This window comes from Brachyistius frenatus, unplaced genomic scaffold, assembly GCF_029030835.1.
Source record: "Brachyistius frenatus isolate BFR_SWC_R1_liver_20210118 unplaced genomic scaffold, ASM2903083v1 Contig_332, whole genome shotgun sequence".
Lineage (NCBI taxonomy): Eukaryota > Metazoa > Chordata > Actinopteri > Embiotocidae > Brachyistius > Brachyistius frenatus.
This window is the reverse complement of record NW_027210931.1, coordinates 226,546-253,373: the sequence shown is the minus strand read 5'-3', so window position 1 is coordinate 253,373 and position 26,828 is coordinate 226,546. Positions and strand designations below refer to the sequence as shown.

General features: G+C 40.5%; 1 protein-coding gene across 9 annotated transcripts in view; it reads left to right on the top strand.

Moving 5' to 3' along the window:
* Positions 1-16,425: 16,425 nt before the first annotated feature.
* eya4 (EYA transcriptional coactivator and phosphatase 4) overlaps positions 16,426-26,828 on the top strand; it is a 46,192-nt gene continuing 35,789 nt past the window's right edge. For all 9 annotated transcript variants that reach the window (XR_011312181.1, XM_069723505.1, XM_069723500.1 and 6 more), the window contains exons 1-2: positions 16,426-16,764; positions 20,685-20,745. Coding sequence is in view for 8 of the 9 variants with exons in the window: in XM_069723505.1 (XP_069579606.1) it covers positions 20,713-20,745 (33 nt within the window). In the remaining variant the exon portion in view is untranslated. The remainder of the gene's footprint in view (positions 16,765-20,684; positions 20,746-26,828) is intronic.

The following is a 26,828-nucleotide window of genomic DNA, read 5'->3' as shown; positions in this document are numbered from 1 at the left end:
CTCGTCTAGAGAGAGGAAATGATGTGGGGAGAGAAAATGTTAGGCAGGTTAGCTGAAAGAGCATTCCCAGGTGTGACCACAGCATTCCCTCCATACACTTTAACAGACCGCTTTGTGTGTGTGTCTGTGTGTGTGTGTGTGTGTTTGTCTGAGGTTTGTAACTTGTAGCCAAACTGGAGTTGAACTTCAGTCCTGAAGCCAATAACAACAACTTTGAACTCAAACGCACGCGCGCGCACAGACACACACACACACACACACACACACACACACACACACACACACACACACACACACACACACACACACACACACACACACACACGCGCGCACGCGTAGACACAAACACACAGTTGGTTAAACACATTTGCACTCTGTGAGGTGACAAGTGAGGATGAAAATGATTTTCATTTGGAACATACTTTCTGGAAAAAGTCCCTTAATCCACGGTGACAAAATGTCCTTGACATCGTTAGTGTGCAGTGTTGAAAAGGGAATGGGTCTTTTTGGAGTGCGTGAGTGAGTGTGTAGCAGTGAATGTGTGCGAGGCCTTAAAGCTTGCTTGTTGGTATATAAGGACATTAGCTCAGTTCCTTCTCTTAATCCTACCTCTCCTGCGTTTGAAGCTTTAACTCTGCTATGAAAGAGATTTGACTTCATATCTACTGAAAGTGTGTCTGTGCATGTGCTCGTATTATGACGATAGGGGTATCTGCAAGCCACAATATTGAGTCTGTGCATGTATGTCTGCATAGGTCCGTGTGTTTAATTATGTGAACTAGTGTTTTTCTGTGTGTGTGTGTGTGTGTGTGTGTGTGTGTGTGTGTGTGTGTGTGTGTGTGTGTGTGTGTGTGTGTGTGTGTGTGTGTGTGTGTGTGTGTGTAATGCAAGCTTCTTTGTGACACAGCAGTTGGCAGATAGAGGAGACAGAGTTACCCATGCTCCCTTGGGGCATCCACATTGTGGAGGGCTGTCTGGGGCACCGCAGTGGTATGTATAGGTGTGTGTGTGTGTGTGTGTGTGTGTGTGTGTGTGTGTGTGTGTGTGTGTGTGTGTGTGTGTGTGTGTGTGTGTGTGTGTGTGTGTGTGTGTGTGTGTGTGTGTGTGTGTGTGTGTGTGTGTGTGTGTGTGTGCGTGTGTGTGTTGTATACGTCCCCTAGCAAGGAAACATGGTGTTTCGGGGATGAGAAGAGGAAGATGGCAGCTTGAGGCAGAAAAAATCATGAAAGAGTGAGTACATGATGTGAACGGAGACAAAAATGTGGACAAAGAAAAAAATTTAAAAAGAACATGTTAACAAGTTTATAAGAAAATAAGACAAACAAATAAGAAAAAAAAAAAGGCACTGATATAAAAACAGTGAAAAGATCAGAGAAGCAGAGAAGTTCACAAAAAGATTTCAACTTCTAAAGGTAAAATTTTAGATTGTAGAAACACAGTGTCCTACCAAACTTCAAACTTGTAGCTACCAAAGAAAGCTCAGTGTAGTAAAAGTTTATTAACAGCCAACTCCATATAATTTTTTTTCATCAAACTGTGTTTTTCTTCGGATAAGAAAAATGGTTCACATAGTGTTTTAAAGGTATATCTCTATTCTATACAGGCAGAGCTGTAACCGTACTGAATCCTGATTGGCCAGTGCCCCACCTTCACTAAAATGCTTTTAATCATGCTGTTTGTAGAGTTTGAGTCATTATAAGGAGAGTCAATTAAAACTGTTTAAAGAAGAGTAGAGTTTTTTTTTTCTGTCCTCCATGTGTGTGGATATTTTATTTAATGAGCACAATTTGAAATATATTCAGATAAAACTGAAATTTGTTATTAAAACCATGTGATCTTGGAAAAGCGCTTGTAAAATGTATGCTAAAAACAAGTTTAAAGTTGCACTAATTATTATGTTTATATGGCTCTAATTACTATGTGTAATATAGAAGTTGTTTCTCACAGTGATGAACCCAGAGAATTTTAGCTATATGGACCATTTTCGCATCTCTCAGTTGATTCGTTTGTATAACCATCAACATTACGGGTTTAAATCCCTCTCATCCCATACATCAACCCCATTTTGAGCAGCTGTTAAAAAAAACAAAAAAAACAACAACAACAATATACACTACCTGCCTAGTGCCAAACTACAAACAGACAATGATGGGCCATATTTAATGAAAATAGTGGAACATTTAGCAGCAAAAAACACCCTCCCTCAGTTGATGGAGAGCAAAAAAAACCCGACTAAAAGCAAAGTGAATATTAAACCTAACATTATCAGGTAAACACACATACTCTAAGAAAAGTTGTTACCCATTCTCACAAGGTGCAAAAAGGCCAACTTCATCTGACTGATATCAGACTACTGAATTGGCAGTTATCATCACACACCTATCCTACATATAGGGGCCTATTAAACCTAATTGTGACAAACTCCATATAACAGGGAAAGCTTAGGTGGGTTGGATGGATCAAACATAGGACTTTCATCTAGGAGACTACTGTTCATGTCCGGTGTGAAAACAAAAGTCAATGTTGAGCATCTGAAATAACATTTGCCAGTTAACCTACGTAACCAAGTAATTTTGGTACCAAACAACATTAACACAAGTGCTGATCATTGTCACCATGACGACGAAGGTCTGGTATGCATGTTGCTGGTTTACCGTCATATATGTTTTTGATGACGGCCTCCTGAACCGAGGATTAGGTTTAGTCGGCCCCTACTAGCCCACATATTGAGGACAAATGTGTGATGATGGCCGCCTAATCAATAGTCTGATCACAGTCAAACCAGGTGAAAAGGCAACTGTTTGCAGTCAGTCAGGTTCACAATAAAAACCGACGCACACAAGTGACCAAAAATCTGTTAATGCTGTTTAAATAAATCACTGAAAAATACTTCTTTAAATACACTGAATATTTGAATTGTTTGCTAATATGTTCCTGAAAAAAATGAAGTCGATTTAAATGGAAATCTGCTTTAACGCAATACTGAGTGAGCCTTGATGGGCTGAAAACAGTAGCAGCTGCTGGATGGGACCTAACAGATGGCACAGGTACAGAATACACACACACAGTTATACACACACACAGTTACACACACACACACACACACACACACACACACACACACACACACACACACACACACACACACACACACACACACACACACACACACACACACACACACACACACACACACACACACACACACACACATTATCCACTCGCCTGATGTGATGCATTACGTATGCACACCCTACCTAGAGTGTGAGTTATGAATGAACAAGGATGAGATTTAATGGCTGCTTTACATATCCATCAACTTACTTTCTCTCCATTCTCTCTTTCAGTCTTGTCCTCTCACTGTGTCCCCTCTCATCGCCAGCTCCATTCAGCATGAGCTTGTTATTTGAATGAGAGGAGTGGACCACCCTGGGGAGGAATAGGGGAGATCACGTTACCCCCAAAAATGTAGAGGGCCTACAAAAGAGCCATGAGACATCAGGGTGAGGGAGAGAGGGCAGCAGAGAGAGGGGAAGAAATAGGAGAGCACATGAAAGAGTGCATTAGTGAGGGGGAGGGAGAGATTGATTGGGATGGAGAGATGAGGGGATGATAAAGAGAGGTGAAGGTGAGAGAAAGGGAAGGTGGAATGGGGTGAGACACTTTCTTTTTTTCTATAATGGTTTTATCTTGTATTATGTGCAGAAATGTTACACGGAGGAAGCCCTTGTTCAGTCTCTCTTTTTTGTCTAAATACCTTTTCCTTTTTCTGTACTCAATTTATTTTTCATAATTTTCATTAAAAGAGGAAATTACAGGTTCATAAAACCTGGTCTTGTTTCTGTAGTTTTGGTCATTATTCCTATTGTGTTTACTGAGCTCTGGAAATGAAACATCATGGTTTCTGAAATATGGGAAGACAGACTAACATAAACACGTAACTAAACACTACTTATTTTTAAAACAACATAACAAACAAATGTTATTAATGAACATGCATGGAAAGATGCAAAACAATGACTGATGCCATTTTTTTTTTTTTATTTCTCCAACAACAACCACTTTTATACAAACCAAAATATTTGTATGGTTATGATTGGGCACTCACTTCATCTTGAGAAAAGAGCAAGGTCTTGATTTAATATTGAATAAGTTACAGCTAACTTGAGGTTGAGGGCACAACTCGTAATAAGCAATGTAACAATTGCTTTTTAACATCCCTAAGTGCAATTAAGGATGTTTAGTAGCCCAAACCCATTAACCTGAGTCGCTGGTGACAAAACCTTTTGCACTTTGTCGGCCCATCATTCACCCAGCCCACCATACTACAACTTCCATGAAGGCTGTCTCAAACCAAAGTTTTGATTACAACCTGTCTGCTTGTTAGACTGATTGTGTTTTGTTGTCATCTCAAACTCCCTCCCTGTATTCACACCTCCCAGCAATTACTTTGCAGAGCTTGTCGTTATCAAATAGAAAACATGTCACATTTTTAATTCCTGCAAAATGATAAGCACACTGATCCCCATCCAGAGTATATATTCAAGTGCATGTATACCTGTTGACTCAGAACATATACTGTATTATTAAGGCCTTAACTATCCTGTATGACTCAGCTACGAAACTATAGATGTGATAATAGTAGCTGAAAGCAGGCTAACAAAGGAAGACCAGGGTTTGTGAAGTAAAGGCCTTCCTGTCATTAAAATTACACATTGCACACGTACAGTTATAGCTTTTTCACATCACTGAATTGATCCTTTTTTCTTTCTCAGAAGTCAGTGTATCCTTCATTGAAGCTGCAGTTTCCAATAACTGCCATTAGGAGGCGCAGTGAGTCGGGGCTTTGGGAATTCATTTCCAGAGCTCTTCCTATAGCCTTCATTGACATTTAATGACAATTATATCTTGGGTCACATCAGGGGCAGATGCACACAGACACACACACACACAGGCTCACTAGGAGCACACACACACACACTGGCTGGTTAAAAACATGAAGACATTAGCAGTAACTTGAAGCTGAGTGAGTATTGATCTACTCTCAGGGGGCTTGGAGAGTGAGAGAACAGCAGACAGCACTTTATCACAGCACTTGACCATCTAGGCCAACCAGTGCGAGTGTGTGTTTCTGTGTGTTAGAGAGAGTAAGGGGCAACTTTAACGAACCACTTTATGTTGGAGGCCTTTATTGTCTAACCTGTCATCAAAATCCATCCATATTTTACATTTTCACATTTAATTTAAAAAATGTTATATTGACTTTCATTTATTACTAAAAAGCCAATTGCCTTTTACTCTATTCTACTTCCTTTATTATTTCCCTGCCTCCTTCTTTCCTTCCTTCACTATCTCTCCCAACATCCTCCTGTGAGGTCCTGACTGGCACATTCAATCTGCATCTATAACATTATACAGACCAGACTGAGTAGCAATCAGGCCTGTGAGTGAGTGTGTGTGTGTGTGTGTGTGTGTGTGTGTGTGTGTGTGTGTGTGTGTGTGTGTGTGTGTGTGTGTGTGTGTGTGTGTGTGTGTGTGTGTGTGTGTGTATATGTCTGTGTGTGTCAGACCAGTAGGGATTTCATGATTATGATTGCTGAGGACACGTGCTGCTCAGATTCTTCAATGATTGCCTCAAAGCGAAACATAAACGCCAACAAAACAATAAACCTTTCGAGAGGGAGAGAGAAATGACGGAATCATGTACTACTTGGAGTCCTGTTTCTTGAATGTATCCAGACCTCCATAACAAGAGTAAAAAAGGGACAAAAAGAGACCTGAAAACAAGGAGCAGATGGAAAAACAACCACATAAAAGTGCACATGTGTGTTTCCATGTGTGTGTTCATTTATCTACTGTATATTGCACTATATACACTGCACTGATTTGGTCAATAATTGTGGTGTGTGTGTGTGTGAATGAAGTATGTTGGTTACATTCTTACATGTAAAGCTTGTCTTCACCATTCTCTAATGCACAGCAACAGTAGGAGCAATTACTTCAAGGTACAGTAAGTAGACATAGCCTACCTGTGTGCGTTGGCCGCCGTGCAGTGATCCGGTGGTCCAATGCTCCACAGCCGGCTGGATCAGCACCGCAACTCCTGCGTCCTGATGGCTGCAGACGTGCTACAAAACGCAGCCGAAATCCAAACAGCTGCCGGCAGCTCTCTTCGCCCTCCCTCACCGTCTGTTACACTCCAAGCGTGCCGAAGTTTTCAAACAAAGTTCCAACTTGTGCAGAGGTTTTTTGACTAATATTACAGGAGCTACTAAGGTACTGAGCTGTCAGACCCAGGTGACGTGGCTGACGCGCTTCGCTTCTATCTGACGGTACCAGAAGATGTGACTTGCGTGGAATAACATAAATAAACACTATAAAACTGCAGGTTTCCTTCAGTTGCGGAATGACAGTCTCTATGTAATATTTCCAAAGCGCATGTCCAGGTGTCCAGCGATAAATGACACACAGGCCTAACTTACAGCATGACAAGTGAACTTTAGCGCCACGGTGTTTAAAACCCCTTTATCCTTCCGGGGTCAAATACCTGACAACAACAGTGACCTTCCTACCTGTACACCTGAACCCTATAGTATCAGGACACCCAATGTACACAGTGAATAACACATAAATTCTGGACAGCTGCAGTATCATCTATCCAAGTACTGTGCAACAGCTGCAGGAACTAAAAGTAATATGAGGCTTGTCTTCAGATATAATGCCGTAGATAGTTCTAATTTATAAAAGGTGCACTAAACCCTGAATGGTATTGATATTTGGTGCCACTTGTCCAGGGACACATGCACACAGTTTGTAAAGGTACTCGGCTGTTCCAAGCAATTTAGAGAGCTTGCCACAGTTCTTCTGTGGATTTGGGTTGTCTTAATGTCTTCTGTGTCTTCTTGTAATCCCAGACTGACTTCGTGATGTTGAGATAGGGTCCCGTGGGGCCACACCATCTGTCACAGGACTCCTTGTTCTTCTTGTCCCTGAAGATGGTTCTTTATGACTCTTGCTGCATGTTTGGGGTCGTTGTCACACGCTGTCTTCTCCTCAGAAGTCAAGCCAGACTACGTAGGTGCTGGTCCAGACACACAGAGTTACTGTACGTCTTCTGTCTCAAACCTGAGGGCAATTGGCACATATCTCCCTTCCCTCTCCTCGTCTTTTTAAAAAAAAATTCTCTCCATGTGTCTCTGAACTTGATATCTGCTTACTGTTTTTGGCTCCAGTTCAGAGCCATGTTGTCACTCTGCTCAGCAAGCGTTGGGTCCACTTTTGATCTTTCTATCCTGATTCATTCATTTTCTGCTTCTTTGTCTCTCCCCTGGACAGTATGATTTATGAGTGGCACACTCATATAACATACCTACATGTTTCACTCCCATGTACAGTGAATACACACAGATGATTTTCTTATGCCTTTTAGTGCAGGAAAAAAAATCATTGATGTTAAATATGATTGATTCTTTTTGTAATGTTGTGGGACAAAACTAATTTCCACACAGTTACAAAAACAATGCCCGGCACTTTGAAATTCTGCAGATTAATGTGTTTATTTCAGCTGATTAGTAGACAAATGGCTCTTTCAGTAAAATAACATCTGACGTATTCTACTTAGTGGCTCCGTAGTGCTCTGGTCAACATAAAATGATTGATTAAGAAAAATGTTGCGTATGCTGTTAGAGACATGGTTTACATGGGAAAAATGATTTGTTAAGAGAAAACAAAATTTAAATATAGCAAAGCAAACCTTTTTTTACTCCAAAATATGAAATTTGCCACATTATTGCTCAGTTTTAGTCATGTTTGCACACGTAAAATCAATCACAAATCAATTTTATCTTGACAACTAGGACCCTTATAACACTGGCAATTGAATTGTAGGCAGCCAAACTCCTCCTAAATTCTTGAATTATGAATAAATGAAATGAACACTTCTAAATGTCAAATCTGAAATACACACTATGTCTCATTAAATTAATAGAAGAAAAGATCATATTTATCTCAAACCTGCATTAGCCCTGAGAAACATGGACTCAGAAACACTCGTATAAAACATGCAGATGAGTACAAACTGACTGAGAGGTGCCTGTATGCCCCTTTCTCCCTCTTATTTCCTTTTCTCCCTGTTTTTTTTTTTTTTTTTCTTCTCTCAATCCTTTTTCTCTTTTGATTTGGCCCCTCTGTTTGTTTTTCTTCATTCTTTCATTAGTTGAAAAAACATAGCAGGCATTCCAGCTGTAATACCAGTGGGATTCAATATCAGTGTCAGGGTTTGGGCTCATGTATGAGTGTGTTAGTAGTGCAGAGAGAGAGAGATGGAAGTACAACAGAGACATGTGGCATTGCCTCATAACGATTCATTCCTGTACTATGTATGCATGTAGGCAGTCATGTCAACCTCACCGGGGCATTGTGGGAATACTGTAGACATCTAGGACAGTCAAACTGTCTGATATTTGTTGATTATTTATTTATTTGTCAACTTGCTAATAGCAATTCCACTAAGGCTCATTAGCAGAACCAACAATGATGCTACGGACACCCATAGCACACCAGTTGCTTGCACCAGATAGCTTTATTTTATTTCCTCCACTGCTGCAAACAACTCACGCTCTCGAGGAAATCACTTAAAATACATTTAACTTGATACAAAAATTATCAGACGTTCAAAAGAAAATCTCAAATGTATTCCTAAGGATTTGACAGTCTGAATTTCAAGCTATATCTTAGATATATTGTTTTTTTTACTCCCCCTCCCCCCACACACACACACCTCCCTCTTCTTCAAATGTCCACTTCTTACAAACCCCTCTTCTCCAGAGTGTAATGCAGAATGTAAAAAATTCTCAAATGACTCAAGCCAAAGTAACCCTGTAAAAATCACTGAGTTGTCCTTTCAAGAACAAACTAAACCAAACAGAGAACCTAATATAAAGCCTAGGTGATGACATGCAACTGATATCAAAGTTAAAGAGAGATCCCGTAAGATTTATCTAACTATTCTATACGACTATTCTAGAATCTGACAAACACATACTAAGTGTGAAAAAGTTAAACAAGAAAAAAAGATATGTTGTACAAAAATGAGTTCACAAGTTCTTTTCAACAAGTTGAGGATTTGCAAAGTTTGGTCATCGTACTGTAAACACCTAATGCCCCAAATAAGGCGGTTTCAAAGCTTCATCATGTAATAAATTACATGTTACATAATTACCGCCCTATTTCCAGGATTAACTTCCTCATTTTTGTGTGAAAACACAAACAACTCGAGAAGCCTTTTACTCACCTCTTCCTGTTTCTACCTGAGGAGGCCTACATTTTGCATTCCTTTGCAATACCTTTGCGTTCCCACGCAATGCATTTTTCATTTCCTTGCAATAGTTTTACATTACCTTGCAATTGTTTTTTCTTTCTCACTTTCTGAGCCTGTTTGCACTCAGCTGCTCTGGTCCTCATGAACATTAGTGTTGGTCGAGTTCAGCTGTAACACACTTCCAGTTAAATGAAACACTTTGCAGATAATTCCAGAAGGAGAGATGTTGTGACACTTTGTGATGCATAAATGCCTGAGAGCAAACAGACAAATGGCTCAGAAGGAGAGGACAAGAAAAGTATTGCGAGGGAACACAAAAGTAGTCTTCAAAAAAATCCTTGTCGTCACCCTTCGCGGGCTCCGAGACAATGACTGTGTAGGCCTATCTCAAAATAATGAGAACTTTCACTAAATATTGACCTAAACAGTGCACCATGCTAAGACTTGCAGGCATTTTTTGTGAAAAACAGGACCAGATATCAGACAGAATTCCATGTAAAACAGACATCTCCATTCCTGGTATTTGGTATCACTTGTAAGATCTCTCAGGTGAGAGTTGCACATTTAGCAGAGCAGCTGGTGACATCAAAAAAGCTGAAGGAGCAAATGGGTACAGGATATCAGTCTTCAGTGTATCAGATGTTATATGTACAATATATGAATTTGATTAATGACAAGAAATGACTATTATAAACATAATTTCTAGAAAACAGGGTTGCAAAACTGAAAGCACACCATTGATCTATTTCTTCGCAGTTTCCCCCTCCCCCACCGCTCTCTCTTCGTTCACATTGAAGCACACATAAGTTACATACATCAGTCTCTCAGTAGTGAAATTCACAAGTGATTTGCTCCTTGACCGCTGCAGCAATAGCTATCAAAAGGTAACTATTTTAACATGACAGCACACACCACCATGTGGCCAGCTCATGTGCCTGCTCTTTACATTCCCTCTTCTCTCTCTCTTTTTCTCATGCAGAAGTTAAAGGAGAAATACTGAACTGTTCAACATTTGAACTCTTTTTCTACGCACCAAAAATTTTGTTTAAACTGCATGTTCCCAACTTCATCCCCAATAATGTTGGCGTACATTTGGTTTACTGTGTTTTGTTGTTAGCTGTGTGTAAGAACCTCCACCATCAGTGTTGGGGAAGGTATCAGACCGACGGGTTACCCATATCTCTCACAGAGGAAACACTACACAATGTGAGCTGCGTTACATAACCTTTCCCACTTACCTTTCCTAGGCCTGGTGTAATTATTATGGCTGGGAATAGTGGTGTGGGAATGGATTTTTGTGTGACTGTTCCTCTACTTAATATTATGTCCATAACCATAAAACATTCAATCCACATAAAGCCAAGTGTTCTGGATCTGGCCACAGTAGCCTCCCCAGGGTGGTGCAGTAAAACCGTCCTGAGCCACCATTAGGTGGAGAGAGATGGAAGAAATACGTACTGGACAGAGGCTGGGACTGAACGAGAGAAAGTGCACAGCTGATGGTAAACTAATTTTGCTGCCCTGATATCCCACCCCAACACACACAGACACATGCGGACATACACACCTAAACCACATGCTTCTACGTCAAACAGACGTACTACTATACTTCCACACAAGCTAGAAGTCTCATAAGACTCAAAAATCACACACTCACTCTTTTCCCTCAACTGTTCTCACACACATTTGATCACCTTCTCAGCGAGTAAGACATCTGCTCCATCATCTGCCTCAAGGACAAAAGACTGGAAAGGAATCCAGTGAGACCCTGTTGCACTGCTCTGCAGATTGTTGGAAAAAAGTACTACAAATTAAGAGAATACAAATTAATGATGTACTTACGATGACAAATAGCTCCATTTAAGCTCAAAGAACACATTTTAAAAGTTAAAATGTCTTATTTTTAAATTGAGACAGCCCCATGTTACAGGACTAAAACCCCTGTCTGCTGATCTGCTGCCGCAGAGCAATTTTAAAAGTCTTTTCACCCGCTGACGAATAAAGGAACAAGAGAAAACTCATTACAGCGTCCAGACATATCAACATTTTGAACATGCTTCAGCTGTCCTTTACTGTATTAAGTGTGTCTCTTTTTGTCACTGGACACCAATACAGACTCAGCGAAAAGAAAAAAAAAAAAAAAAAAAGTTGCAAGTGTAACCTGAGCGGTGGATTTGCAGCAGGACATTACAGGAATTTACGATGTGTTAAATGTTTCCTTTGTTCCTCTCTGTGGCAGCTTGCTCCGGCAATTACGGAAGGCAGCGACCTGCAGTGAGCTCATTACCCCCACTCCCTATCTCAGTGTCTTCATTTAACGTTATTTCTGTGCCTGATTATATGATTGATTGATGACACTTCCAGTGTTAAACGTAGTGATTCAGCCCTTACAGAAGCATTGGATCTTTGTACTGCTGATGGAAACATGAAAGTAGCAATGGATTTGCCTCGTGCACCACCATCTTAATTACCAGAAAATATTAATACCATTGTTGTTGTTTTTTTTTTTTTCAATCTTAAACCCAGCTGTGGCACTTTGCCAAAGTCTAAAATGGCCCAGGCTTTTTTTCCTGTGCACTCGTTCCCTGAAATAAACCCCTTGCGCCATTCCATTTGGCAAACCAATTTGAGATTTGAGGGTGGGGGCAGGAAAGGGAGAGGTATAGGTTAGCTGTAGTAATAATCATAAATCACCTCTGAAATGCTGCCATGTCACATGCCACACTGCGCCACTAATGACCAGGCCCATCTTTCACTGGGTATTTTTATCTGTGTGCCCTGACACTCGACTTCTGGAATCGTCCTCTCGTTTTACGTCGTCAGCACCTCGGCCCGGCCTGAGCACAAGTTCCTCACATATCTATAAATACCAGCCAGCTAAATGGCATTTTCTCTCACCCACCCCCTGCTTGGCAAGAACCAGGAGCTCTGTGACTTGGCAAACGGACTCGCAGTCCTACGCCACTAAACATCTTGGGGCTTAGCCCCCCCGCCCCAGCATCACCCTCCAGAGAACAGCTGGCCAAAAAAATAGATCTGTCTGCCACTGCCTTTACATTCCACAGTGGTTTCAGTTTAATTCAAAATGCTGCAATTACTTTTCACAAGATTTTGTAAAACACAACAAACACTAGTGCACTGGCTCTGAAGGCCACCTGTTGATTGAACTTCTTCCATTGCAGGGGTAGCTAAAGCATCAACGTACACCCCTGCTTGTTGGCTCCTGCACTCAGACACTTTCACACAGAGGTAGAAACAGACAAACACCTGTACATGCTTCCTTTGTGCAGAATGTTCTGCCAAGTTTTTTAAGCTTACTGACATGTGGCACTAGAGACTGCAGGTCAGCGACAGCTTCCTGCTATTTTGGTCTGTGTCACAGCTTGAGGTTTTAATTTATTCTGCCAGAATGTGTCAATCACTTAGCAGCAGGGTTCAGGCGCGAGTCTGCTGCTGGAGGGAGAGGTGGGGAGGCACAGCAGGCTAGGCCTTGTTCTTTTTGAAGGAGTCAAGGAAGAATAAAAACAAACTCTGTTGGTCATAGAAATTTCTCAACCCTTGTTGAATGTATCCGCAAAATGTACTGTGTGTCAAAATTTTTGGTCTACATTTTCAGACCGAGTTATGAGAAAATAAAAGATGGGGTGGGAAGCCAGACAGGGATCGTGTTCTTAATGCTGCACCAGCAATTTCTATTGATTGGTTGAGGGAACGGCATCTGGTGTGTACGTTGTGGCCTTCAGTGAATTTTATCAGCAGCATGTGAAAAGAACTGACACACGTGCTGTGCGACAAGGTTTCAGTTTATGAAGTAAAATATTAAATATACAGGAATATAGAAAAGCTCTGGGAGAGACGTTGGCTGCAATTCATGAAGTAGAGAACATTTCAAACTGGAAGATAAACGAGAATATTTTCAATTGTATTTACATTTATAGAGTATTATGTGTTCAAGACATGTTCCTAAATATGGGCTATCATTGTTAGTGCAGATACAACATTAGTCAAAGTACATTGTGCTCCAAGATGGACCTCATATTACAGGAACTTACTTTTTAGATAAGCATCTAGGGCTGTTTTACAGATCTGTTTTCTAATCATCAAGCAGTGGTCAGTACATATAGTCATTGTTATTCTCTCTTATAGCATTAGACTAGTGTTTGTCATGCCAGGGTTTTGAACTTGACCCTTCCAACCCAGTGCCAAAACACACGCACACATCAGTCATCATGTGATGTCATACCTACTACGCCTGGCATCACATGACTTTGCACTATGTATCCTTTCCAGTGCCTTGTAATAAATGACTAAATAGTTCAGTTGTGAAACTGTGTCACCTCGCAGGACGAAAGTTCAGACCTCAATTTACTGCTGTTTCTTGGTGGAATTTGCATCTCTCCTTAATTTCAGTCACTCGTGGTCTAAAAGCAGCTGAGCAATTGATCCATGCACCAATTTGTGATGACTTCAAATATGGCTGTTGCTGCAAAGAAGCTACAAATTTTACTTAAATAATCGCAACAGTGTCAAGGTGAACACCCAAGATTAGTGTCACCAATTCAGTAACCAATCAAATTGATGATATGGTCACAATCTCCTCTTCTCTTCCTCTGCTATAGTGTTGAATAATGGCTATGATAATGTTGTTTGCACAACCTTATGATGTCACAGTGAAGTTAACCTTTTACCTTTTGGATATGAAATGTTCCTTTTTTTTAATCATTTTATCCTATTAAACATTTTGTGTTTTATTGTCATCATCAGCGCATTAATTTCTATTTATGGCAAAACATGTTTTTGTGAGATCACTGTGATCTTTGATCTTTGACTGTAATCAATTCATCCTTGATTGCAAGTGAAAATTTGCACTACATTCGATGAAATTCCCGCAAGGTGTTCCTGAGACATCATGTTAACTAGAATGGGATGAATTGAGCTCAAGGTGACCTTGACCTTTGACCCCCAAGATGTAATCAACTAATCCCTGGGATCAAAGTAACGTCTCGGCCAAATTTGAAGAAATAGCCTCCCCTTGAGATAACGTGTTCACGAGAATGGGGTGGACGTAAATGCATGTACTTTTTTTTTTTACGCAAAACCGTGTACGTATGGACAACACGAAACAAATTAGCTGTCTGTGGCACGGAGTCATCAAAGGGTTCTGCTTTTTCTTCCAAAGTACATTAAATGCATTAAAAGAATGGAAAATGATAGCTTCTCTTTTGTCTTGGCTCCCTCTTTTACATTGTTTTTGCAAAATGGCTTTGTGCGTCAGTAGCTTTTTCTTTCTCTCAGTCTGCCTGCGAATGTGCCAGCCAATTCCACAAAGAACGTACTTTTTCAATATTTGTGTACAGCGTGTAAAGCCCTGGAAACTTTGGCTCTTTTCATCCGAATATTACCAAGAAGCTTTTCGAATCACGTAAACAAGTGTTGTGTTTGTGTGTATGTGAGGACAAAGAAAGAAAGGGACAGAATATAAAAATGCTTTTGCGTGTATTGCATGTGTGTGATCATCAGCGGGACCTCCAGATGAACGATCAGGGCTCAGTCAGAGAGGTTGCTGACATCACGAGCTCAAATAAATGACAGCATGGTAAAAGAGCGCTGATCCGAGGCCAGCAGGATCCAACGGTCACAGAATCCATAAGCCATAACAAGCGTTCAATTTTTCAAATAAACAAGACTCCACGGCCAAATCTATCATCTTTCTGAGGCCTCTGCGAAGCAGTGCTATCTGACTTCATTCTCAAAGGATTTATTTGAGCCATGCTGTGTTATGTTTGTTATTTTGATTCATATCTCCAGAATGTTTTCTGGCTTTTTTTGGCATGATTATTTTCTAGTTCTCTGTCTATAATAGATTAAACAGCACCATGCCTGTTTATATGACTTTGCATCTTTGCTTTAATGTCTTCTCTGTATATGTATGTATGTTTCTAAAAGGCCAACTTTCCAGGTACCTGTTTCTTTACATGGGCTAAATGATGCTTGTTTGTAACCTCCACAATACAATTTGTGCAGAAAAACTGTTAGAAATGTGAAGGATCAGTGGTGTGTCCACTGCTAAAGGATCAGTTCAGCTAAATAAGAACACTTGCCTTGAAAGTTATCACACCATCAGGAAATTATTGGTTTCATTTGAAATGGTTTATATCTTTCTGCAGTTTTATCTGTGATGTGTCCGGCCACCTCAGTGCATTGGAGGTGAATGAAGGTTTGTTTGTTAAAAATAACATTTACATTTTTTTTGCAGAAATCAGCAGGGTTTGAATTTTGCAATCACACAGGAACGATGTGACTTAATTGAGTGGTTTGAAATCCGATTCTAATATGATCAAATCTATACATTATAGATTATGTTTTAATATTTTTTTATATTTTCTGTTGAACTTCTTTTTTACTTTCTGCCACAGCTTAAACTAGTCACAACAAAAACATTGAAAGATAAGATGTCAGATCATTCCAAATTAGCCTGTCTCTAATTTATATTGAACACATTTATAAAAAGCTTTTAAACTGAAAGTAAAAGATATTCAAATTAATACAGTGTAAAACATCTAAATGTGTTGTCTTCTATCTTAGTAATTCTGTCTTGCCTCAAACTGACCATGTCATTGCCATTTAACTTTTGTTTTATAGCCTACTATATTTCTCATATATCATTTTTAATAACTTCTGATAGACCTATATTAATTTGGTATAAATAATGTTTGTGAGTATTAAAGAACTCCAGGAAGATGAAATAGCAGAAACCAGGAGTCCATAAGCAAAGCAAAACAAATTTAGAGCTAAACAAACAGTAAGTTAAATAAAATATAATAAATGCACATGCAATTATTCTCTTCACTCTGGTTTCAGATAAATAGATAAAAAGCCTACATAGATGCAGGCTGGTCGGTGGGTGCATGTTGTTTTTGCTCAGATGGGATATATAAAACTGTGAGCACGTCATTTGGGCCAAACTATTAATAAGAAGTCATTTTGGTATCCCCCATCCCCTCCCTCCAGGTTCGAACCCCATTTCTCCTTTGGAAACTTGCCCAATAGTGTCCGTATGGCAGCTGGACGCATGCGCAGCAGCCACGGTCTTCAATAATGTCTAATGCCTCTGAGCAGCTTGCTGCTCAAACTTGGACGCGGACTGAAAATAATGTTGTTTCCCGCGGAAGTGAGCGTTCCGGCCAACGTCACCGAGCCCCAGGACTCGAGTTTGAGTTTGTAAATTTGTTTCACGCTGTGTGAGTAACTGTACGGACTTGTTTTTGGATCGTCGCTGGTAATGGCCAGCAGCGGCTGAAGTGTTTTGATCCAGTCAGTGACAGCCTGCAAACAGCAGGGAGAGCTGTGCAGCGAGCGCACTGCACTTCATTATGAGCGCTTCCAAGCAGTAAGGGGAATCTGGGAGCTGATTTCTTGCTTGGACGACAATACTTTGTACACAGGTATGCCTATGTTTACTTTGATTTATTTAGCCTACTTTTAAATTGTTTAGTCAGCTGCAGGTCAGCGTGTTGTTTTTTTCTTCCTGCAGGACAGGCCATTGACAGGTCATTCATTACGATTCCTTCTAAATAATTTAGAAATATCAAAGTATATTCCTGTTTAAAAAAAAAAAAAAAAAAAAAAGGTATAGGTTAAAATTGATTATCTCCCAGCAACGACTAATCAAGATTTCAATTCTCATAATTTCATTAATAGGCCTAATGAAAATTATTTGGGTAAATTGTTGTTAAAAGGCAATTACATGCCTATTAATAAATTATAGAGACCGGCTATATTTAAATCGGGGTCTATTTTTCACACGAGTTGTTTCCGGTTGGAGTTCAGATTTAATCCCAACCTCGGAACCTCGGCACATTTAATCCTTTTAAATGTATTTTATCCGTATATGTTTAAGTAATTTTAATTTTATTGACTGGTAAACATAATTTTTTAAGTAAAATAAAAGGAATTTAGTCCTACCCATCACGGTAAAACAGAAGTCTTTAATTAAAAAAAAGAAAAAGAAAAAAAATTGGTTTGGTAAAAAAAAAAAAAAATATGCGCCTTAATTTGATGGTTATTTGTCATATGACGATCTTTGACTGCGGGTCAGTTTGGTTATAGCCGACATCTTTTAATCCAGAGTCACAAGGAGGAGTTTAGTTCCCTTTGCTGTCACTCTCCATCCCTCCGTGTGTCCACGGGTTTTCTCCCCATCTCTCCTCTCATCCCACGTGGAGTTTGTGTTTATATTTGATATGTAGGAAATGGGAATCTTATACCATGGCCGGGCTCTCAGGGTTTGAAAGGCCCCTGGCTATTGGCCTGCCCCTAACAACATGACAAGTTACACGCCGACTCAAAATCTGATAGGGCCTACTGCGCCGTAATCCATACAGATTAGATTTCACATTAAGGACTCATACTTAAGCAACGCGCATTAATGCGCAAGACTGGATGGACGGATTTGGTGTGTGGAGATTTCTGCAAATGATAAAGTCTTGCACATAGAGAGGCTGAAAAATAAATCCTTGCTGTAGCCCTCAGTATTTCAGTTAAAAAAAACCTGCATGGTCATGTAGAAGGAAGCTCTTGTGTTTTACTTTATTTTAAACTATCGGTGTGGCATTTGCTTTCTTAATAATATATCAAAATGTGTGAAAAGCACAATATCAATTTATCATAGGCCATTTTAAATTTTGTCCTTACGTGCTATATTTCTAATATTTGATATTTGAAGTCTGTTATTTATTAACTTTATTTTACCCTTATATGATAATTATCTGAAATTCAAACAGAAAGGGGTGCAAAACTAATAGCATTTAATCACATTTTAATATATCATTTTGTGCTAAATATTAAAAATAGTTCTGCCCCTTCATTTGACAACGTTCTTCAATTTAATCCCCTTAGTCTTCAAACATGTGGTATTAATAGTTTTGCTGAAATATTATTGTTATAACCGGCCCGGCACAAAATAAAAATAAATAGTTATGTTTATGATGTAATATTATTATGTAATTATGCACACAATTATTCCGATAAAGATCATTTGTGTCCTCAGGCGTGCTGCTGAAAACGCTAAATGTGGCCCAATCAAACTCAGAGATATAAAAAGAAGATGCTCCATCTTCTGTGTGAACAATATGACATTTGGAAACACAATTTCTTTTTATTCCTTTTTTTTTTGTAAAATGTCTTCTAAAAATGAATTGTTGCATTAAAAATGGTTGCCTAAGCAATCGGGTTCAGGTCAAATTTAAGTTGTGACTTTTCACTTCTGCCTCCGCAGCCAGCAGCAGTCGTTTGCTCAACATTCTCCCCTCTTCGGCTTTTATAGTGGGAAATTTACTGTAGTGCAGCTGTGTCGTCCACTTTCTAATCCTTCGCCGTCCCATATGTGTTTCTTATGTCGCTGTCAATAGCCATAGTGAGAAATATAATTCTCTCTTCTGGGACGCTGAAGGAAATGGCAGGCATTATTGATTCCCTGTTCAGTGTCAAGTAACTACCGGGCGGTTTTAGGGCCGTACGAGTCAGTCGTGTGTCGTGGGATACAACACGCAGGCCTTCAACAAAATTTAAGATGATTTACGAAATAATCAGCTTTGACATAAAAGTTTAAAAGACCCATTAAAACTGCAATACTTTGACACTCCCAATAGGTATTAAATGTGATAGAATTTCTCAAATTTAACGCCTCCAAAAAATGTATTACTCCTAAACTGATGCATAAACTGGACTTGTTGTGGGTTTTGTCTACAACATTTCTGCTAAAGAAGAACAAATCATGAAGGAAAGAGTGAAACCCGGCAAGATAGAGGGCTGATTATGTCCTCCACAAAGGTGAGAGAGGGAGAGAGGTGGGGGTGAAGGGGGTGGGGGGAGGGGTGGGGGTGAGGGAGGGAGAGGGTGAGAGGAGGGGAGGGGAGGGGAGGGTGAGGGGGGAGGCTTGGGCACAAATCAATTCACCTGAGAGACGCATTATTGTCTTCGGTTTCAGCCGAGGAGGAGCTGAGCGCTATGAAAAATTAAAAGGATGCCAGTTAGTTTAAGGGATCGAGCCAGAAAACTCCACAGCACACGAAAAAAACACACACACACACACACACACACATACACACGCACGCACATGCTGACACACTGAAAAAGACAAATGCCTGCATTGTCCTGGTTTAATGTTCATACCTGTTAGTAATTCATATTTTGGGACAAACGTTTTATCAAATTTTGGAGAAGAATTTAGTTCCCTTATGTCTGCATGTCGCTTGTGTGACATGCGTATGCAGACAAACTGTACACCATAGACACACACATATACTCTGATTCAGCCCTAATCGTTCACATTAACACACACAGCCAAATAGACATCATTTACAGCTCGTTCTCGATTCGCTGAATGTGCAGTTGAAGAAAAAAAACGACATTTTCTTCAGCTGAAGCGAAATATAGCAATTGCATGAAAAATTTAAGGGGATTTTCACTGAGAACTTTAGCTGGAAACGGTTCAGTGCACTTCTTACCACATGGCTGGGAACCACAGATCTAATGACAGGGAAGGACTTTTGTGTTTGCATGACAGTGTGCGTCTTTGCAGCCTATTCTTTTGTTCAGCTGTCAAACTTTTCTGACAGCCTTTGCTCAACGTAGCAGAGAGATGGCATTTTTGTGCCGTTGTATTGGGATGATGGCATTGTCTGCCATTGTTTTCTGCTGGCCTTTTGTTGCGCCGTCACTCTCCGGGTGACAGTAGCAGCAAAAAAGACGAGAACAGAATACAATTTCTCTCCATTTTTCTGATCGCAACATCTTATCTCGCTTAACTTGTGGACAATCACCTCGGCCTCCCCGTTGCTTCCAAACTCCTGCGCCAACCTGTCTCCTGTCTAGTATTAATAGGGTCACTCACTGTGTTCGTGCGCTAGCCAGCCACTGTGTCTGTGGTCCAGAGCCCGCCAAGCAGCCATATCATTTACACTTCTCCATTTTCATTGTTGATATTTACTTCTGCAATTATCTCTCCACTTCACCCTCAGCTGAAGATGATATGCTGAAGTTAACACTGCTGCTTCCCTCCTTCAGTCTCCTGTTGCTCACACATAAACACACTGACAGGAGGTCTAACCAACAGATGCACGTAGACATAAAAAACAAAATAAATACATTTAGTGGCTGTTTTCATCCAGCCACTATGTAAGTGATCAAATTGTAAGTGATCAAATTTGGCAAACATCCAAAGCAGGGTTGGAATTATTTCCCACGAATTTCACAGTAAAACAATTAAAGCGGGGCAGCTGATCATTTAAATATTAAAAGATCATTTTTTTCATTTTAAATCCATTGACACATATTTTATTTTCTCATTTTTGCCTCTCTCAAGTGTGTGGCGGATCACAGCCAAAGAAGCCATGGAGGCCTCACAGGACCTCAACGAACAGATGGTGAGTTAAACGCTACTGTATGCATGCAAGAGTGTGTGTGTGTGTGTGTGTGTGTGTGTGTGTGTGTGTGTGTGTGTGTGTGTGTGTGTGTGTGTGTGTGTGTGTGTGTGTGTGTGTGTGTGTGTGTGTGTGTGTGTGTGTCGATGAGGTGGGTGAGTAAGTATTCCTGGTGTCGGCCACACAAGTGTGAGGTATGGGTGCGTTACAAATATATGTGACCATGTGTGTGTGCGCTAACACACAGCAGATGTTGTTCAGTGAGTGTACAGTAACCATATGGCCACAGTCAGAGTGACTTTAGGAGAAACAATGCTCGACATAGACATCAATTTACGGTGTGTGTGTGTGTGTGTGTGTGTGTGTGTGTGTGTGTGTGTGTGTGTGTGTGTGTGTGTGTGTGTGTGTGTGTGTGTGTGTGTGTGTGTGTGTGTGTGTGTGTGTGTGCGCGTGTGTGTGTGAATTTTGCGAGCACAAATGTGTATGTTATAGAAGAGAATATAGTCATTTAAATTACAAATTGAATTGAAAAGGTAGGTCTTTTTTTATCTCCACCATATCTTTCAGACTATAGTCGTGCGCTGAGCCACATACACACATGCAGAGACTCACACTCTCTCTCTCTCACACACACACACACACACACACACACACACACACACACACACACACACACACACACACACACACACACACACACACACACACACACACACACACACACACACACACACACACACACACACACACACACACTGACCCTGAGGGTTTGCTAGTGTCTCTGCACACCAGGCCACCTCTGCGTCACGTCAGCGTCCCAGTTCTGCTTGTTTAAAGATCAGGCCGTATTGTTGGGAAAATGATTTTGGCGGCGAGCGAGGGCCACTCGCATTTCAAAGTCGTTAGTCAGCCACCAGAACAGGTGTAATTTCATCTTCTCCTCCTCCTCCCTCTCCATCAAGCCTCGTTCTCTCTCCCTCTCTCTCCCTCTGACCTGACAGCAATAATAGCGCAAAGTGGGACAGAGCCCATGAAGTATGTTGTTTTTCCCCTACTTTTTGTGTTGCTCTGTCAAACTCACTCTGGGTTAGATTACAGGCTGACCCCAGTAGAGAATACGTCAGTCACATATGCAGTACATGCACATAACAAAAATACAGAAAAAGATAGAGAAAGGAAGAAGCATCCATCTTGTCGTGCTGCTATCCAGATATCAAATATTGATGTCCATATTCCACAATTACTTCACCTGCTTTAAATAGGGCACTGATATCATTTATAATGTGAATTTGAGCTGCGGCTCAAAGACATTGATTCATTGTTCAGGTTGGAAATGAGATATCAGAGCAAGGACATAGATTTTAATCACACCGAGCTATACTCATATAGGACTGATATTTGTGTCTTCTGAAATGTTTGCTTTTTTTACTTTTTTCGCTAAAATGGTGAAGTTTACTGTGTAAAGCTGGTAATTGCTGAATTAAATTTGAATCAGTATCTCATAATCATTGAGGCGGATGGAATTGTGGGTATCCAAGGTGTCATGTACGCAGGTACACCAGCTAAAAAAAGAATACAGTCTAATACAACAGCCCAGCACTAAATCTTTCCTTCATTAGTTTAGTCTTCTGTTCTAGCTAGAAACAGATATTTATGGTCATTGCGAAAGTTGAAGTTTGTGGCATTTTAAAAGCCCATTTCATCACACTGAGATGTGTTTCTAATATTCAATCAACCCTAAATGCTAACAGTGGGAAGGACATACTGTAACTATCTGTCATGAATGGCTGCATTCATAACAATTATTTTTGTTATGAATTGATATTTTTTTTGATTCACTAATTAATTTGGTCAATCTTTAAAATATCAGAAAATAGCAAAAGAAAAAAACTGCCAATCATACTTTTCCAAAGCCCAAGCTGACCTATGTCTTCTTAATACAGAAGATGAAAAAAAAAAAATCATGAAATGATTACAATTTAACTGGTCAAACCAAAGAACATATTACATTTCTGCTTCAAAAAATGACACGAGATAAGATTTAAAAAAAAAAGATGATATTCATATCATATATCAGTATCGGCTTTGTGTACAGTAGGTAGCCAATGTCTTCTGACCCTGTTTCATGGTTTATCAAACTACTTTTGAAAACTGATAAATTTGCTTAAACATTTCAGCTAATTTATTAAAGCTTTGCAGTTTTGTGCTTATTTTTTATTTGATTACAACTGAACCTCAAGTACTGATGGCAGCCTTAATGTTTGTTGTAGATGGGCATTTGAATTTGTAAACTTATTCTATTATTGTAATTTATTTCCTTGGAATGCTTTCCTCTTGTTTTAATACTTAAATTAAAAGTGTCTAATTCTTTCCCCGCTCCGCTTTATTGAAATAGGCGTGTCTCGGGTGACAAAGAAAACAGCGCAGACCTCACACACAAGGTTTCGGGGAGTTGTCTATTGATACCTGATACCCCCACTCCTCCTCTCTACCCTTTAAAGTACCCTGTCCCTTACTTCCTCCACCCCGCCCTTTTCCCACCACATCCATCGCACGTCATCTGGGTTATGGTCAGGCGTCCTCTCTGGCCGCCTGCCTGCCGAGGGCCAGCCTGCCGTCTGGGGTCCTAGGGGAGCACTGGAAGGAGCCTGAGGCAGGGCCAACAGTGGTTAGCCCCTTAATGCTACTTTTAGCTTGTTTAAGTGTGTCACTCCACCTGTTGTCACATACTTGTTTAGCTTAGGAGAAAAAGTGATAACAGTTGTTTTTTTTGCTATCATTTTTTGAGTGATGCTCTACGAGATGATGTGGATGAGTCAACAATGAAGCTGTTTGGATCAATGTTTTATGATAAATTTAGTTAAATAATAAGTATGAGCATTAAACAGATTGAGTACATCACACAAACCCCACACACAGTCCCTCAATGGTTCTGATTGAAGTCTCTAGTCTGTTGGCTGGTGGAGGAAGCGGTGAGAGACGGGGAGGGGGGGGGGGGGCAGCGGTGTTCGCTGACCTCTGGGAGCCTTGCAGGATTTAAACGTATGGCCACCTGAAGAAAAAAGAGAGAGACAGAAAAAAGGATGAAAAAAGAGGGGGAAAAAAGGTTCTTTTAGCTGGAGCCTTTTCCTCTGGTGCGCTGGGAGAGGCCCCTAGTATGGCAGCTGTCCCAGTGTGTGTGTGTGTGTGTGTGTGTGTGTGTGTTCGTTCGTTCGTTCGTTCACACGTATGTATGTGTATTAGAGAGACAGAAAGACAGAGAGACCAAGTAAGAGGAGGAAAGGGGGTCAGGTTGCACCCCTCTTTCACCCCTACAACACCATACAGACACATTCACACAAACTTACATGCTGCAGCAGTAGCTTAATACGAGCACGGCCCAGCCCCGATTGCTAAGATTGCACTGGCGTCATAGATGGTCGTTTCAAAAATCTGCCCGGCAACAAGACATGTGGACAGATCACAGGAGTGTGGAGTGTAACAGCTACCCCCCTGGCATCCCTCTCGTAGGCTGGCATCCTAGCTGTGGCACCGAGGTGCACTTCAATTTCAGCTTAGTGTACAGTGATTCTTGTAAGATTTATGTGTAGTTGACAGCTGAGTGTTGCTGAGAGAGTCTTCTGTCCAGACTGTGCAAGAAATGTTGTAACTCATTTTATGTTCCAGGGCAATACACATTAATCAACAGAGTGTACATTTGTAAATTGACCTTTAGTCATGTGTTAAATTCGCAATTTAAACTAGAATTACCGCATCATGGTTGTATGCCTCCACCAACCAGTCAAGTTAGAGTTTACATCCGTGGCGGTCCAAACTCTCAATATTTCAATAAGAAAAGATGATTAGGAAGTGAATAATAATATTTACGGTTATTTCAGTTTTATCGATGAGACTGAGATGAGGAGAAGCTACAGTATTTCATAGAGCAATGAAATGAAGGTGGGAGATGTAACAAGTCTCCCTGGATAATACATGCTGGTGGTGGTGAAGCAAAGTTAGCAGGAGGCTAATACTAGGTTAAGACTCTATGGACACCCAGAAGGATGAGGTTGTGATGGGGAGGAGGAGGGTTGTACATTTATAGGGTCACCGAGGCAGAACCACGATGATATTTAAAGATCTGGGACCAGGGGCTGATTGGCTCCAGAAATGTGGGCTGAAAGATCATTGGACAAGCATCATGACAACGAAATTATAAATGAAGTGATTTTTGACAGCGTGGGAAAGTGGAAATGACCAAGAAAATAGCAGCAGGAATAGCAGATATTCACCTGTAGAGGAATAAAGACTAATTGTAAGGGAACAGATCCTCCTTGTAGAACAGAGTTGTACCCACACAGTTCAGATGACGTCTATATGAAGAAAGGAAGCGGGTTGGGTGGATGGTTTGATACAGCAGCGGATTTGTTCACATTTCATTTCCAACCTTAAGTCAGTCAAACTACATCTACTGTTGCCATGGTGACGAAAGTTACATAACTTTAAGGCAGTAGCAAGATTATTGCACAACACAGTTCAAGTCATCATTTTAAACCGAAGGCTTTTTGTGCCTTAAACTAACCAGGGATGCTAATTTAGAAAACACTCCTGAGGGGTTGTATTTAAGGGTATGTGGCTTGAAAGACTTGTTATTTTTAACCAAATTAATGATAAGAATTCCTGAATCATATATTTAATGGAGGAATGTTCCAGAACTGGGAGACTGTGACTATGAAAGCTGGCCAATGGAGGTTTTCCTCCTTAGGACCATAATGTCCTCTCTTCTCGACCTGGTTAATCTGTCTCCAGCATTATGAAAGTTATCAGGATTTGTTTGAGCGTGTATTCCCAACATATGAAACAACTTCTTCAATATTCTACACTGTAATATTCCCTAGTTTTCTGGAATATTAGATTTAGCGACTAAGTGAAATAGTGAATTTTAATCTTTAGACACAGAATTTTGTAAACTGGGTGAAATCAGCAAAAGTGATCCTGCACAAAGGATTCATGTGAAATGCAGAAGAATCCCTTTGTTTTGTCTAAGATGCATGAAACAACCGAAACATCTGTCTTTCACACACACACACAAAAAAAATTCAATTCCTGCCTCGTTTCAGAGAATTTATAACTCGTATACGAGAGCTGAGTGAGAGTCTGGCCGGCCGGGGAAAGACAGCTAGGTGTGAGGTCAGCGGGTCACAGACAGCCTGTGAGCCAGTTGCTGCCTGACAGAGTCAAACCCCCCAAACAGACTGGAGAATCCATCTAGAAACCCAGAGCAAGCGGCGTGGGCTTTTCGAGAGGAACACACCAGACAGGAAACCACATGATATGTGTGCTGTATAGTGTGTGCTGTGTGAGAGTCTGCGTGTGTAGGTGTTTCTTTCTCTGTTATACACATAGACTCTCTGTGGTGTGGGACGGCTGAGGTCATCTGAGTGGAGGCTGTCTCATATTGTGGCCTTGCTTGTTTAATGGAAGTCAATCAGGGATGCTATATTTCTTGCCAAGATTCCTTATTTTATTGATTACTCAGAGTTTTTTTTTTTTTTTTTGAGAAAATCACATTATGGCCAGATGTTACATTTCTGCCAACTGAACATTTTAAGCTCAATAAAATCTTTACTGAGGAAGTTTATTGTTTGAGAAACTATAGTAGTAATGGCACGTTCATTGTCTCAGTGGAGACGAACAAAAAGTCTCCAGTTTATTTAAATCACATAAACAGAAGTCCTCAGTAAATTAGAGAAACATTTAATTATTTGTTCCCAGTAACTTCCCGAAATAGAAGCTTTGATAGCATAGCCCACCTTTTGTTCGGCCCTGTCTCGTCTCATCTGCCATTGGTTACATTGGAGCATATTTCCTAATTTTACTGGGAAGGAAATTAAATTGCAACAATTGTGCTTTGGTTATGGAGGAACCTGCCTGCCCTGCCTGCCGCGAGAACTTCCTCTGTTGCTCTGCTGGGAGATTGGATTTCTCTCTCCGCAGTGCAGAATCGGAGAGGTAGCATGGGGGTCGGCGAGGCCAGAGGGGCCGTGACCCGGGTCTCTGTGAGATCTCCAGTCTTCAATTAAGTTTTAGGGAGATGGAGGCAAAAT